This window comes from Anoplopoma fimbria, chromosome 3 (genome assembly GCF_027596085.1).
Source record: "Anoplopoma fimbria isolate UVic2021 breed Golden Eagle Sablefish chromosome 3, Afim_UVic_2022, whole genome shotgun sequence".
Classification (NCBI taxonomy): Eukaryota; Metazoa; Chordata; class Actinopteri; order Perciformes; family Anoplopomatidae; genus Anoplopoma; species Anoplopoma fimbria.
This window is the reverse complement of record NC_072451.1, coordinates 23890148-23905800: the sequence shown is the minus strand read 5'-3', so window position 1 is coordinate 23905800 and position 15653 is coordinate 23890148. Positions and strand designations below refer to the sequence as shown.

The 15653-nt window shown below is 41.4% G+C and overlaps 1 protein-coding gene across 1 annotated transcript; it reads left to right on the top strand.

The window, feature by feature from the left end:
* The first annotated feature begins 5771 nt into the window (after window positions 1-5771).
* LOC129116209 (neurabin-1-like) lies at window positions 5772-15629 on the top strand. The gene is given in 19 exon segments (XM_054627214.1): window positions 5772-5805; window positions 5959-7303; window positions 7306-8081; window positions 8758-8890; window positions 9222-9342; window positions 9445-9549; window positions 10366-10456; window positions 10561-10698; window positions 10917-10970; window positions 11484-11584; window positions 11800-11928; window positions 12056-12152; window positions 12242-12311; window positions 12566-12702; window positions 12803-13032; window positions 13261-13326; window positions 13430-13634; window positions 14060-14248; window positions 14970-15629. Coding segments are annotated over 18 exon segments (3918 nt in total). The 5' UTR covers window positions 5772-5805; window positions 5959-6261; the 3' UTR covers window positions 15204-15629.
* Window positions 15630-15653: the final 24 nt, after the last annotated feature.

Sequence of the window (15653 nt, the reverse complement as noted above, 5' to 3'; positions counted from 1 at the left end):
GTAGATTATATGTTGCAAATGTGGTCTTCTCTGAAGTCCTGAGGACCAAAGAGTAGTGTTGTGCTGGGTCAGAATACACAATATTTTTGGTCTGTTACAATTGTCACTGTGTTGGATTAAATGATTATAGTCATACATTCATGCTGTGACTTGGATGAATGACATGACAAACTACAGTGTGATGTCATTCAAAAGGGGGTGCAAGGAACTGACTTCCAGGAACAAGAATGTAAAAACACAATTGATAGGTGTGTGATGCCTAAAAAAATTAAGAAAAAAACCCTCTCTGTTTCAGAGTTCCACCTAGCAGTATCAACAACACCATTCCTCTTTCGCCTGCCATTTTGACAGTTGTGCATGGAATAGTGCTCTGTACTCCTATTGGTCAAAGTACCAGACGTGAAGGAACAAGTCGGGACGTCATGGGGCTTCCGCGATGCTGCATTGGTTGTCATCCACTATGGGACAATACATGGGATAAAACTAACAATTATTATTAGACAACCTACGTCTGCCAGTTTAGGCTATAATCAGGCTGATTGCGTGTTGTCTGAAACCGGCAGATTTTTAATAAAATGTTGTGTATTTGGAGTCAAAGTTAAACTAGGTTGCAAAACGTACCTCAGAGACTGTATATAAGAAGTACCCTTCTTATATACAGTCTCTGAGCAGTGCACACTACAGTGAAGGCAGGCTTTTGCTTCTGCCCCCTACAGTAAAAACCCAACAAGTGCAATGCAGCATGAGGACATCTCTGTTGCTTCATTTCAATGGGATGTCAGTCCCCTTCCATGGCATTGTTGGATAGCAGGAATCATGACCGTGGCATGGAACATGAGGAAAAGGGAGGGATAGAAATGTATACATTTTTAACTTATATAGGAGAACAGGGTGTATATATATATGTATATATATAGGATTATAATATAGTTCTGGTTCACCACATATCTTCATTTTAGTTATGTCTTTTTCTAATTTTTTTAAGACATAACTAAAATGAAGATATGTGGTGAACCAGAACTATATTATAATCCTATATATATATATATATATATATATATATATATATATATATATATATATATATATATACATATATACATATATATATATATATTCTTGACCAAACTATCACAATGATGAAAGGATTTGGTAAGACTCCAATCTTGTTATGAAAAAGGAGGAAAGGAGCCTAATCAGTACATTGTCATTATTAAGTTCTCCTATAAGGCAACTAGCATAAACAAGTTGTATATGAACATTGTTTCCGTATAAAGAGGCGTTTATGTGCCCAAAAATAGATCAGCGCGAGATGCAACTGCGGTGACCTTGAATGATGCCTCATGTGAAATGATGTATGAACAGTACCAAGGCAGTGTTAGCGTCCCTTGTTTTGTTTAAACCTGAGAGAGATGAGAGTGAGACTATAGAGCAGCTTGTCACCAGGATGACCGCAGCCACCGCAGCAAAGGGAGCAAGGGAGCGAGAGGGGGAGGGAGGGAGAATGAGGAGGAGCAGGGAGGTTTTGAGCATGAAGCATTGCCTAAAAACATAACTAATGTCCAATGCATTGAGCTATGTAAAAATAGGGAGAGGGGAGCAAAACATTCTTTAAGAGGAGTTTAGAGTTTTCTCTGTGTTCAGAGTCTGCTAAGAAAAAGCATGGCAGGTCAGATAGAAAAGAGGAGGATAAGAATTGTTTGTAACATGATGAATAAGACACAAGGGAGGCAGGACAATTACTGTTGCATCTCAAACTCCTCCAACTTAGACCCTCTATTTCTCCCTGCCGCGTCCATGCGGACATCGTAAAAGCCATTACTGTACTGCATCAGGTGAATTAGAATGTGTGGACCTGTTGCAACTGTGTGTGTGTGTGTGTGTGTGTGTGTGTGTGTGTGTGTGTGTGTGTGTGTGTGTGTGTGTGTGTGTGTGTGTGTGTGTGTGTGTGTGTGTGTGTGTGTGTGTGTGTGTGTGTGTGCTTACACTTGCCTTACTACATCTGTTTGAAATAGCACTTCAGCACGCATGACTGTAATACCCAAGGGTGATTGAGCAAATTTTCACCATATTGTTAAAATTAAGTCTGCATGCATGTGTGTGTGTGTGTGTGTGTGTGTGTGTGTGTGTGTGTGTGTGTGTGTGTGTGTGTGTGTGTGTGTGTGTGTGTGTGTGTGTGTCTGTGTGTTGTTTGTGTGTCTGTGTTTGTGTGTCAGCCCCAGCTGTCTCAGAATTGCCAACGTTCTATTTTTTAAAATGCCCCTACTGAAAAATGTGGAGAAAAGAAAGATAAATGACTATAGCATGAATAAGAAAATAAGTGAGACTTATCTATTGGCATTCAGAATGTGCTTTGTAGAATATATCCATACACTGATCCAAACCATTTAATTATTTTGTTAAGGATTTTACTTTGTCCCAAAATCACAACATCTTTTCTACAAAAGTTGTTGTCTACTGCACTATATCCAAAAAAAACAACACAATCACAATTGTATTTACATCTCAGGTTTCTGCAGGAGAAAAAAAAATCAATACGGAAGCATTCCAAAGCACATCAGCAAATGATGAAGATCAGTTTTTATCGTGTATGACTCTGGTGAGAATTGAATCCATAACTCTGTCAGTGTTAGTGCAAAGCTTTGCATATTCATCTACACAGAATTGCATCATTATTACTGATGTTGTTAAAGCAATATATGTGCAGTACACACATCTAGACACAAAGTGGCAGTATCATTGTTTATGGATTCATAGATGCACCAACACTGGAGCTATAAAAAGTGCTGTTTAAGGGACACGCCGGACTGATTCACAGCAGCGTATAAACTAACTGTGCAGAGCTGCAGGACTGCTCATTTAAACTCCTGACTTGTGTGTTCATCCCAGCCATGGATCGAGTGGAGTGTGTGTGTGTGTGTGTGTGTGTGTGTCTATGTGTCTACATTTAATGCTCAGAGATTGAGTGCAATTCCCTCGTGAAGCTGGGAAACTCTAAATATGGTTGACGGAACAGATAACCATATGGGGCATGACAGTCTGCCAAATCCAGCCTCTCTCTCTCACACACACACACACACACACACACACACACACACACACACACACACACACACACACACACACACACACACACACACACACACACACACACACACACACACACACACACACACACACACACACACACACACACACACACACAGCTGACATCATCAGCTGTCAGACAGTATGTCAGTATAAAGAAAGCCTCTGTCCTTTCCACCTAATTACACTCTTTAAATTAACAGTGTTAATGTAGTAGCAGGTCATCAAAGAAGGATTAAAAAATGTAATTAGTACTACAGCCACTAGGATTTTTTTTTTTTTTTCAAACTTTGAAAGTTAAAAAAAAGTATCACATAACCATGTACCAGCTGATATTGTTTTTAAACACTAACATTTTACAAGGTTCCCTTCAATTAAAATATTTCATGAAAGAATATGTACTGAGTGATTGATTTGTTTTAATTTGCAGTCATTAAAAGGTGTGGATTAGCAAAAGGTGAAAGGAGGTTCATTCCTACACGCACCCCCACCATCCCATCACCTGCTTAATCATCATCATCATCATCATCATCATCATCCAGCTCAACACTATGAGTCAACACCGACCCAAATAGAACGGCAGTTTTGTGTGTGTAGACATGACTGTCATAATGCCCAATCTTTCAAAATAAATTCTTATGAGCTTGAGGATGGAAAAAAAAAAAGAAGAAGGGGAGAAGTCAAGGTGACCTGCTGCTGGTTGAAGAAATGGGAGTTGAGGATTATGTCAGAACACACAGATCCCTGTATTTCTCAATTTTCCCGCATTAATTATAAATACCGGTGCTAAGTTAAATAGAGGGGACTTGCTATTATTCCCCAGCAGCTTTAATTTACTGCTCTCTCCACTGGTACCTCTCACTTCATATGATTGCCACTCTCTGTCACATTTCCACTGATACTACAAATCTAGGTTACATTGCTGCCTTCAGTCTTTGTCTCAGTCTACTCTGCCGATCTCACTTTTTTCTCCAAACTCTAAATTGACTTTGCCACCCACCATAACATCACTCCCTCATTTTCCATCTCTGCTTCACTTCAATTTACTTTTCCTCCCTCCCCTCCCTCCCTCCTTCGGTTAGCCTCATTCAGAAGAAGGCTTTTGTGATTGGCCAGTATTTATATCAACTAGGTCCCAATGCCACCTGGGACACTGGTCTCCAGTCAGATCCAGGTCACACCAAGCAGAACCATTCTTTCGGTTCTACACGGATCAGTCCAGTCCAGTTGAGTCCAGTCCAGTCCAGTCCATCTGCCACAAAGCCAGCTTCTCAGACAGACATAGATACTGCACCGACTCACCCACTGGCATCACACACAGGTAGGTAGGAACACACACACACACACACACACACACACACACACACACACACACACTCATACATCAGCAGGTGCTGCATCACTGCTCTTGTTTGCCTCACACAGTCTCACACACACACACACACAGGTAGATAGTGTGAGATCTGGCTGGCTGACTGCACTGCCCTGCATCATGCAGACAGGTGAATATTCACACAAAGCTTACCTCTGAGCCCAGCAGAACCTCTGTCACAGTGATATCGGTTCACACAGCAGATGGCAGCGCTGGCAGTGGATGCTGAAAGACAGGTAAAGGTAAGTGCATGTAGCAGTAACCTGCATGTTGTATAGTAGTGTACAATACAATCACAGTAGATGATATGGACAGTGCATGATGCCACAATGTCAATTACTAGCCATCATAGAGAGACACAGTACAAATGGCAATAAAGCAGTATTTGTTATGATAGATATTATTATTAGCCTTCACACTTTCTGCATATGGTCATTTATCACAATGTTTTGAACAGGCTGCAGCTGTGACCAAAAATGTTAAGACGTCTTGCTGTAGGTAAATAAACGACAAGGCTGGTGCCCTTTCTCAGTCATTGTTACGCAGTTACTGGAGTAGTTTACACAGGATTACCCAGAGGATAATCCATTTACAGTATTTAGAGACATGAGTCGCCATCTGTCAGTATTTATCACAGCGAGGGAGCCGTCAGCACACAAACACTTCCACGGTAAGAGGAAGCTGTCGAGGACGGTGTAAAGACATGCTACGTAGCTACCATTCGTGTACACTGGCTAATTATTAAGTTAAATTGGCGGTGTGTTGGCACTCAGGGCGACCCGACGCACTCAGGTTAGTCCCAGATTTGCTGCCTTCAAATCCGTCGTAATTTTAGTTAGCATCAAGGTTAATGGCACAAAACATTGCCGCTTTATTTCACGGTTTGCTGTAGTTGCACTGAAGAGAGGGACAAATACACCAGCTATCAAATTGAGGTTGAGTAACGCTAATCAATGGAGCAATTTGAGTAAACAAAAACTGAAAAAATACTTGGTTTTGTTTCTTTATTTGACGCATAATGCTAAGACAGTAAGAGCAAAAAGGGCTCAATAAAAACTACTGTTGTTAGATGCGCATTTTCCCCCTGAGATATTTAGCACATGTGTAGTAGTAGTATTTTGTTGTTGCGCTATATGTATTGAATAACAGTAAGTAAAGACACTACACATGCATGTGTAGCTACTTTATCTGTTCATTTTCCGACCGCACGCGAACGCAGCAGTTGTCCAGAGGACTTCATTGCTGCGCCAAAGTCCAAATAAGTTAATTGTAAGACGCTGTGTAGAGAAAATTCCTGATGGTTTGGTGTTTTTGACGGTGCTCACAGTCCTTAAACTTCCAATTTCGTAAGTGTGAATGAAACCTGTAAATTTCAATGTTGCATTGATAGCAAGACACTTGATGGTTTGTCTAGGCAATCATTTGCATTAACGCTTTTAGTGCCAGTTCACCTCAATGAATGTGTAGCACTTTACCTTTTTCTCAAACCACTCTTCCAGGAGACTCTTGCTGGGTGATGGTGAATCAATTTCTACAGATTCCCTGATGACAATGAAGTTTCCATACCAAGAGCCTGCCTTTGTCACCTGCTGTCATCAAACAAATGCAGTATAACTTCTTAAAATACACTTAAACCTTTTAAACAAATATCCCAGCATATTCCTTGCCTTATTGATACCATTCCACTGTACCAGCAAATCCTCGAACATTATCTATCTGCTCAACATTTTACTTTTAGCTGCTTTAAACTTTGAAAAGCTCGCCCGAGAGTTTTTCTCACTTCAGAGATCCTCCATTCCCAGATGATGCGGACAGACAGCAAAGGCCGAAGCGCCTCACCTCACAGGATAACCTATAAGTCTGACTTCCATGCCATCAAATGTTCATTTGACACTGCCACTAGTCAACAACCAGGAACCAAAACTGTCTCTGCCCAGCACTCTGCTGTGCCCCCAACCATGCTGCCATCCAGTCTGTCAGATCCCATAATTTCCCACACCAGCACCATTGCCAGCACAGGCAGCAGAGGGAGAGTCCTCAGCACCAGGGGGACAAAGATCAGAGACAACATCTTCCTACAAATGGACAACCAGCAGCTGAAAAAAGATGGTGGTCCAGTGCAGAGTTCTGGCTCCACACCCCACCTTACTCCCCCCACTCTACAGCTCCAAACTTCTACTTTATCTGTATCCAGACGTTCAGTCATCAGCTCCTCGTCCGTCCTGGGGACTGCGGCCAACATTTCATCTACAGAATCTTCTCTGCAAGACAAATCATCCAGATCAGAAGAGATAGTGGATATTGACAGAGCTGCTCTGGCTCAGAAGTTCTCTGTAACGAGGAGGTTGTTTGAGACCAAGGTGATGGAGGTTGGAGGTGGTGGAGGGCAGGTTTCAAAAAGTATTGCTGGCAGCGGAAGCATGGGGACAGCAGATGGGAAAGGAGAAGAGGAAGAGATGGAAAAAGAAGAAGACGATAGTGGGAAAAGTAATAACACAGAAGATGATAGCTTTGATAAAGACAAATCCATAAACCCCCCCTTCATAAATATTCCCTTGCCAAAGTCTACTGCACAGGCCTCGCTGACAACTCACCATAAATCTCCAGTATCAGATGGCCCTAGTGAATCATCCAACAGATCTCCCTCCTATCTTGACAAACATGGTGAAACCATGGGAGCACAAACAGAAGAAGAAAGGACAGCAAGCGCATCCTGTGACCTCTTCTTGACCCCTGAGGTGCCACTGAGGGCAGAACTAGTTGACGTGAAGAACGGGTCATCAGAAAGTGACGAGAATGAAGAAGAAAAGGAGCAAAACGAGGAAAAACACTGTCTTAAGCATGAGGGGGAAAGTACAGGGACAACGTTGCAGCAGAAACTGTGCAGCAGCTAGTTGATGATGTTTTTGAAGAGCACAGCATGAAAACATCTGGACCTTATGTGTTGGAAAACGGAGTTGAACTGAGAACAGGAGAAGGTAGACCAGTTGTGCCCTCAGAGGAACACCAGAAGGAGTTATCAGCCAGCATGTCATGGAAAAGGGAGACCAAGGATGACAGCAAAGGTGGAAGAGACAAGTATCAGCAGGTGAATGAAGAATGGGAGGGTGAGAGGGAGGGGCAGGACAGACAGTTCTTGGCTGAGAAGTCAACAGAAAAGACTGTTGCAGGAGTGGGAGAAAGTGCTCACAGGGCCGAGAGAGGCATAAAGCAAGAGGAGGACGATGACAAGCAAGTGAAGACATACAGTCAAGACAAGGAAAGAACTGAGAATGAAGAAGGTTCGACATCTGAGCTGCAAGAGGAGGTCAAGCATGAGGAGTGCAGAGAAGGCAGTGATGGAAAAGATGATAAAGGAGGAGGCAAAGAGGACCAGACAGGAGCTGCAGTAATCGCTGGGATTGAGAACAAGGCTTTTGTGTATGCACAGGAATCCCACTCTCACCCAGAGCATTTAAGACAGGAATGGGAAAACTCTAAACATGACAATCGGCTCTTATTGCAATATGAAGAAATTCCTGGTTTGCCTGAATTGGACGATCAGGAGGAGGAGGAGGATGTTGAGGATGCAGCAGAGGACCAGCAGAAGAGAAAGGTCAGGTTCACCTCAGCACCCATCAAGGTAAGGGAAACCTTTTTGAAGAAAAACTATACAAATTCAGGTTCTAGCATTCATTATTCACTTAATTGTCAGCTGCAGGGTGGCACTTGCTTCTAAATTCATACGGTTACGGAAGCTCTTTATAGTAGATTTGTGTGACTGTTGGTTCCGGCTGGTGTTTCAATTCCATTCAAGAGAAGTGTTAGCCCAAAGCCATGTTTCTAATCCATAAGTGGGAAAGAAAGGAAAAAGGCATGATCCCTCATGCTTGGTTCAGTCAGCGTTCAGGCTCAGAGGTGCCTCGACATAAAAGCACAGAAAACATTCCTGTGGGTGTGTATGGCATTTAGAGATAGTTTGTGATGAGTAGTTTCATCGAACAGGAAGTTGTATGTGTGTATTTAGTTTTTGTTTTTTTTGCAATCCTATAATTATAATTGATGTACAGTTTGTCTCGTCTGCACTTCCTGGTTCTCTCACTCTCTCTTGCACTCTGGCAGATTTGCCAACATAAATAGTGTCTTGTTGTGTCAATAGCTGCAGATGGCTCTCTTTACAATCTGCTCTGTGGTTAATACATGTACAAGCTGTCATTGAATAAAACAGTATTTTCAGTAGGCCTAGATTTAACATTAGTGTTGCCATAAGCCAAGTCTGTCACTGTGACTTAAACCGTATATTGAATGCTGTCTTTTAGGTGTACAGCACTTATTCGAATGCAGAGTACGACAGACGCAATGAAGACATCGACCCGGTGTCCGCCTCAGCTGAGTTTGAGCTGGAGAAGAGAGTGGACAGGATGGATGTCTTTCCAGTGGACATAGGGAAAGGTGTGTAGTTGCTCCTTCACACGTCTTGTCTCCCTTTTTGTTTTTAAATGTCTTTTTAGTGTCTTAACATGTTTTCACATTCGGACCCAGAATGAATGTTAGAAATCATGTAACTGGGATCTATGTGGTGGCATATTGGGTTAGTTAAACTATTCAGTGGGACTCTATGATTAAAAAAAAAAAATGATACAAAGCTGTCATATAATGGGTTGAAAAACAGACTCATCACCATATTCTCATCTTATTTAAAGAACCAGGTTTGTCAGTCTTCCCCTGACTAATGTTGTTATTATGAGGATAAATTCCTTTATATTATATATTTTCCTTCTAGGAGAGGAGGGTCTAGGCATTAGTATAATAGGAATGGGTGTAGGAGCTGACCAGGGACTAGAAAAACTCGGAATCTTCGTCAAGACCGTCACTGAAGGAGGAGCAACACAGAAGGATGGAAGGTAAATTCAAACACCAGTCTCTTGTTTGCTGGGAATTGATTTTGGCTCTAATAACAGGATATTTTGATTTGTGTGTTGTGTGTGTGTGTGTGTGTGTGTTAGGATTCAGGTAAATGACCAGATAGTGGAGGTGGATGGGGTGAGTTTGGTTGGAGTCTCCCAGCTGTTTGCAGCCACAGTCCTCAAGAATACGTCAGGCCTTGTCAAGTAAGTTCACCATGTTTCACTAACTTTCTCGTTGTTTGTATACATGGCTACTGGGTGAGCGTAAGGTCGTTCCCATTAGTGATTTGGAGGCTATGTATTACAGTGTATTTTATTTGTGAGTTAAAAAAAAATACTGTGACAGACTCATACTTGTAAATGTTTGTTATATTATTGAAGTTATTTAAAGATGAAACGGTAACAAGATAAATATAATTTTTCTCGACCTAGATGTTGTTTTTAAAAGGAGCACACTAGGCTTTTAAAAACAACATCGAGGATGTTTTAGCTCATCAGCTACATGATATACACTTGACATTCCTGCCAGCCATTCTTAAGCATATCACAGTGTTCAAACTGTCTGCCAGCCTTTCAGGTACTAACAAATAACTCTTGTTAGTGGCACTTTCAAGAATGCTCTAACACCCGAGAGTACAGATCAGGATGCCGGCCAGCAAAGATGTTAATACAATTAATAATTAATAATAATAAAATTTCCTTTTCAAAACATCCACATGAGCATTTTGTTTGTCCACCACCAAAATGTTTAATATCACCAACGTTAGTATTAAAAGCAGTTTATGCTGACAGTGACAACATACTGCAACAACACAATAGGCCTTTTTTTCACTGAAGTCATTTTGTCACGTCACAGTAGGAAAAGCAAAGGTATACATTTGAAAATGGCCGCTGGATAGCTGCTTCAGTTTCAGGGTCATAACCTACTATGCTTCAATTGATTGTTATTTGCAACACCTGTGCTTTACCTTGATGGGGAGATTGCTCACAGCTTTGACTGGTTTCTCTGTTCGCCTGCAGGTTTTTGATTGGCAGAGAGAAGGAGGGAGTGGAGAGCGAGGTGGAACGACTGATCAACGAAAGCCTGGAAATGGATAGAGCACCCAGAGAGGTGTGTTTTCTAAAAGAAGCGTGGAGCTTAAACCGTGTTAACAGGTCTATGTGGTTTGATTGTACTGTTTGTTTGTTTTTTGCTTGTGTTTTTTATATATGAAGAGAGGAAGAGCAAGCGGGGACGAGGATAACGATGGTAGCTTTTCGGAGAAGTCAGTGGAAGAGGAGGAAGATGAAGAGGACGACGTGTCTGTTATTTCCAGTCTGGACAATTACCAGCTCTGCCTCAAATACCAGCAGGTACATAACCTCTAAAATTAATTAATTAATTAATTCACTTCCATAAACCAGATGTATACACCAAGCCTTCTGTTGGATATCAGGTCATACTAAATAAATCTAGGACATGGCATCAAAAAATAAATCTCTGAAAACACAAATACTGACACACCAGAGGTGTATCTCCTCTCATATAAACTGTAGTTTAATAAAAGTTTTCACCCTTTCTGTCTTTATAGCTTCAGTCAAAACTACGAAGCAAAGCAGTCCAACTTCACCATGCTAGAGAAAAGGTAGGTCACTCATCTGAGATTTAGAGCTCTCTCTCTATCACACACAAACCAATAGCTGTTCTCACTTTACTACCTTTCTATCCACATTTGGAACAGTCTGACCCATATAAGCGTGTATGAGATGGCTCGGTGTGGAGTTACTAGGACATGGGCCGTGTTCCAACACTTCTCCATGTCAGCCCTGCTTTTTCTGCCTTTGCCTTGAAGTAATCACCGCTGTGACATAATTGGGTTGGCAAAAGCCGTTCAGTTGAAAATCTGTCTTTCTTCTACCCAACTGTGGTAGAGCAGTACGTTTTTCGTTTGTTCTATCAAAACCATTTTGAAGTAAGAGGATTTAAGAAGTGTATAAAAATAGTTTTTGGCAAGTGTGACGTAATGACAAAAGGGCCTTTTTTCTTTTTTTTCTTTTTTTTTTTTTTTGGAAGCGCATTCCTTCTCCTTTTGCAATTTTTATCACAGACATTCATAAAAACATTCATAATATATTCTTTTTACTTCATGTCTACCAAGTTAAAGGCATGGGAGGAGGAGCAAGTCCATTGGGAGAGCCACAAGATTGAGCTGGAGGAAAGAGTGGAGGATGGAGAGGAGAAAGCTGAGAAACTAGAGAAGTAAGACGTTACAGACTCTGTGCTTCATCATGTTTCATTAGCAGTGTGTTTGCCATGGCAGACACACTAATGGATCATTTGTTAGTATATACACAGGTCCAGGTTAAAGGCTTTGATGGGAGCCTAAAGTCTGCAAAAGGATTATTTTGTTTAGAAACATTATGAAGATGATATTGATGGTTACGGTGTTGAAGCCCCCTCACTTTATTTATCAGGTATTGGCAGGAGGCCCAGACACTGTGCAGGGTTGTGAGCCAGCGACTGGCTGATGCCCAGAGCCAATCAGAAAGCATCGAGATCAAATACAGCAAAGCCAAGAGACTGATCAGAGAATACCACAACAGGTATTTATCTATTCCATCCAATCCAGTTTATTTCTCTTGGCATTGTGGACTAATATTCTTAAATGAATGGAATGTATTTTGTGAGTCAAATTGTGCTTTTCAAATAGTGTTTGATTTTTTTTTTCAGAGAGGAGGAAAGCGAGAAGAGAGAAGCAGATTTGAGAGGAGAAATGGTGGAGAGAGAGAAGCTACACAGAGAGACAGTTGAAAGACTGCAAATCCAGGTGAGAGGACACTTCTTAGTCTACTGTGGATTTACTTTTACTGAGCCTGCCATTTCTCTGTAGTCATTGTTTCACACTGCTTATCACAGATAGCACAGCTAGAGGGAAAAGAGGCTGCACCTGAGAGAAAGAACCACTCTGTGGACACTTCAGTCACAGGTAAGCAGATGAATAGCTGCCACTGTAAAGCAGACTGTTTATGTGGCTGTATGTGTCTTTGACTTTGTGTAGCTGCTGGCAAGTAAAAACCAATAATATTTAAAGTTTTGACCTTTTATGTGTATGGATTCAGAACAGGGAAATTAAAAGCTTTTTGTATCATTCAAACAATGTAATTAAAGGGGGGGAAAAAAAGCACTTTTGGATAAAATCATACTTTTTGAAGGAGCAAAAGGTATTGTGTTTTGTCTCAGATCCAGACTGGTCTATTCCAGTTCCTGATACGGGACTTCTAGACTCCAGCGCTCACAAAGCCAGAGCTCAGCTGGCGCAGAAATCCAAGCGCCACCCGCCCTCTCGAGACAAACTCAGAGAGAGCTTCAGAAGACAGGTAGGAGATGGAGCTGTAAAATGTGAGGGATCGACACTGAATCAGCTGTTTCTGACTGTGAAACTCACACACACACACGTATGTCCTCTGTTGCTTTTAGGAATTTGAAGTTCAGAAACCACAGGAGAGCCAACCCCTGTCTGCTCCCACAGCGATGCAAAGGGGCAGCAGAAGTGACGTGTCCAGTACCTCGTCTTTCTCAGCCCTCAGCCCTCAACCTCCCAACATCTCCGTCTTCACTCCTCCCATCTACATCACTGACACGGTCACTCCCTCACCATGCAAATCCTCCGCATCCAGAAAGTCCAAAAAGAAATTTCCCGACTTCAGGTGCAGGGTCTCTGTCTCTTTCGTTTGTCTTAGCTTTGGGGTCATATATCCTGGTTTAAAAGCCATAGTCGTTTATAGTCTGCCTTTCAGCTATGGCGAATTTCTAATTACTTGCCACAGTAGCTGATGGAGAAGTGTCACTGAGCTGTTTGCTGGTGGTAAACTTGTTCCTGGGGCTTTTTAAAAACTATAGTCTGTTTTTTTTCTTTTTCTTTTTTCTTCTTTCAGTGGCCTTCGCAAGTCTCTTAGCAAAAGGAGAAGTGAGAAACACTGCAAAAGGGCCATGAACAACAGGTGGGATAACAAACAAAACCATGCAAAATGGGGTTTCTGTCTAGCACTGGATAACTTCTTTATTGAATTACTAAAAAATAATTTATTTACTTTTTTCTACCAGGGGTTCGTATGGTGACCTGGTGGATGAGCCCGCTGAAGTATCTCCGTCAGGTTCAATAACCTCCATGCCTTCTTGCCTGCCCTTCCCCTGGTTTGGAGAGCGAGTGAGAGAAAAAGCAGTGGACAGTGAGAGAGGCAGGGAGAGACTTCGGTCTGTGTCCAGCAGCAGCTTACCGTACCTGACCACAACAGGTAGAAGAGACCAGGTAAGAAAAGATGGGACAGCTTTTCCTGCACGCCAGTCTCCTCCTCTTTCTGATCTTAATCAGACAGACAGGTTTTTAAAATAAACATGCATGTGACAGATGTGAAGCAGAGTGTGCAGGCAGCCTAGGTGTTTTCTCTTGGTTCCAGAGTATTGGCTCTCCAGTAGGCTGCTCCAGCATGGTGGGTCATGTCTCTGATCCCTCCCTCTCTGGACACTCTCACGCTTTTACTTTTTCCTCCACCGAGGTGAGTCTGTCCTCACCTTCTCTCCTTTTTTCTTACTTCTTAACAATGGAGCACTCATTGTCCAATCATTTTGTCGGCCCCAAGCCTACTCTCTCCGTTTTTTAATTACAGTTTCCTCTCATTTCTTTCCTTCACTTATCCTCATTCTGCCTGCGTATTGTCTCTGGTGTCCTGTCAGACATTGGACAATGAACCAGTTCCCAGCAATAACAACAACCAGTGGCAAAGCCGACCCGTAATGGAGTGGGACAACCAGCAGGTGTGTCTGTGGTTAATTGCCATGAACATGGACGAGTACGCGTCTGAGTTCGCTGCCAGAGGTGTGGATGGGACACAGCTTCTCAACATGGACAGTGAGAAACTCAAGGTGAGTGATTTAAGATGATGATGATGGAATCGAAATGATTTATCAAATGTGGTAGGCACAGGTACACTGATCACATTAAATAACCCATTCTTGAAATATTGTATTCTGATATATACTTAGTTCTTTTGTCTTTCTAGTTCAAATATGTATAACCTCCTTAACCTATCAGCTGTATAAACCACTTCGCAGAACTTTTGTAGTTTTACATTTTTACTTTTTGCTGTTTCTAATTTAGCAAATTAATGACTTAATATTACTAATGTCAAATAGTAAATGTGATTCCACTGTGATTAGAAGTTTTATATTAACATTTTGTAAACTCTCCCCCATTTTCCACATACTAATAAATTCACTTTTCCTGCCATTCCAGACTAACAAACTCTCTGGCCATGTACCTTACTTATTAAGATTATAATATATATATATATATATATATATATATATATATATATATATATAATTTTTTTTTTTTTATCTGTTAAACATTTGTGTAAAATCTGAATTGAAGGTGTGAAGGCAAGGCTCTACTAGTTATAACTACCTTTTTAGTGAAACTGCCTCTCTCCCCTTTTATTGGGTTAAAGTCACTCTTGTTGCAGATTGTGAACCTATTTAATGTAGTGACACTTAACAGTAAAATCTGGTTTAGTTGGAGGGTCCTGAACCTGCCTTCTGTTTTACATTTACATGCCCTGTTTCTCCTTATTGTCTCTGCTGTCAGGCTCTGGGGGTGTGCAATCAAAGCGACCGGTCTGCCCTCAAGAGGAAGCTGAAGGAGATAAAGAAAAGCGAGGAAAAAGGACAGAGGAAAGGAGAGAAGAGGCTGGAAGAGAAGAACCCAGTTTTGGATCAGGAGGGTGATGACAAAGAGAAAGCTAGGACGCTGATGATGGAGAAGTCTTTAAAAGATGCCAGAGGCTGCAGAAAAAATTTAAGAACTGAGTCCCTCTTATAAAAGGAAAGAGAGGTGATGTCGGAGATACACCACCAGCATGAGGGCGTGTTTGCAGCCTAACGTGCACAATAGTACACTTAAACCAATGTCTGTCTACTCAATAGAAACCGCTAGATGTACTGCACACAACCTCCATTGTTCACATCTTAATAGCTGTCATTTATGATGCACAACATTGGTTGGTATTAATTGATAGAATGACCTTTGGAGCAGAGATGTACTCCAGCACCAAAGTTCACACTTAAATATGTCTGTAAAGTGTGTGTGTGTGTGTGTGTGACAAACAACTGTTTTACAGTGATGTTTATTTTTTATCATGAACCTTAAATTATCCTGAGAATGATTTTAATATTTAAAGATGTGCTGCTTTTACGCACTCAGGTATTTGCTGTAAATGCTTTTTTTATGTATTAATAAATAACTCTTTAAACCTCTTCCTTTTGCCTTTAA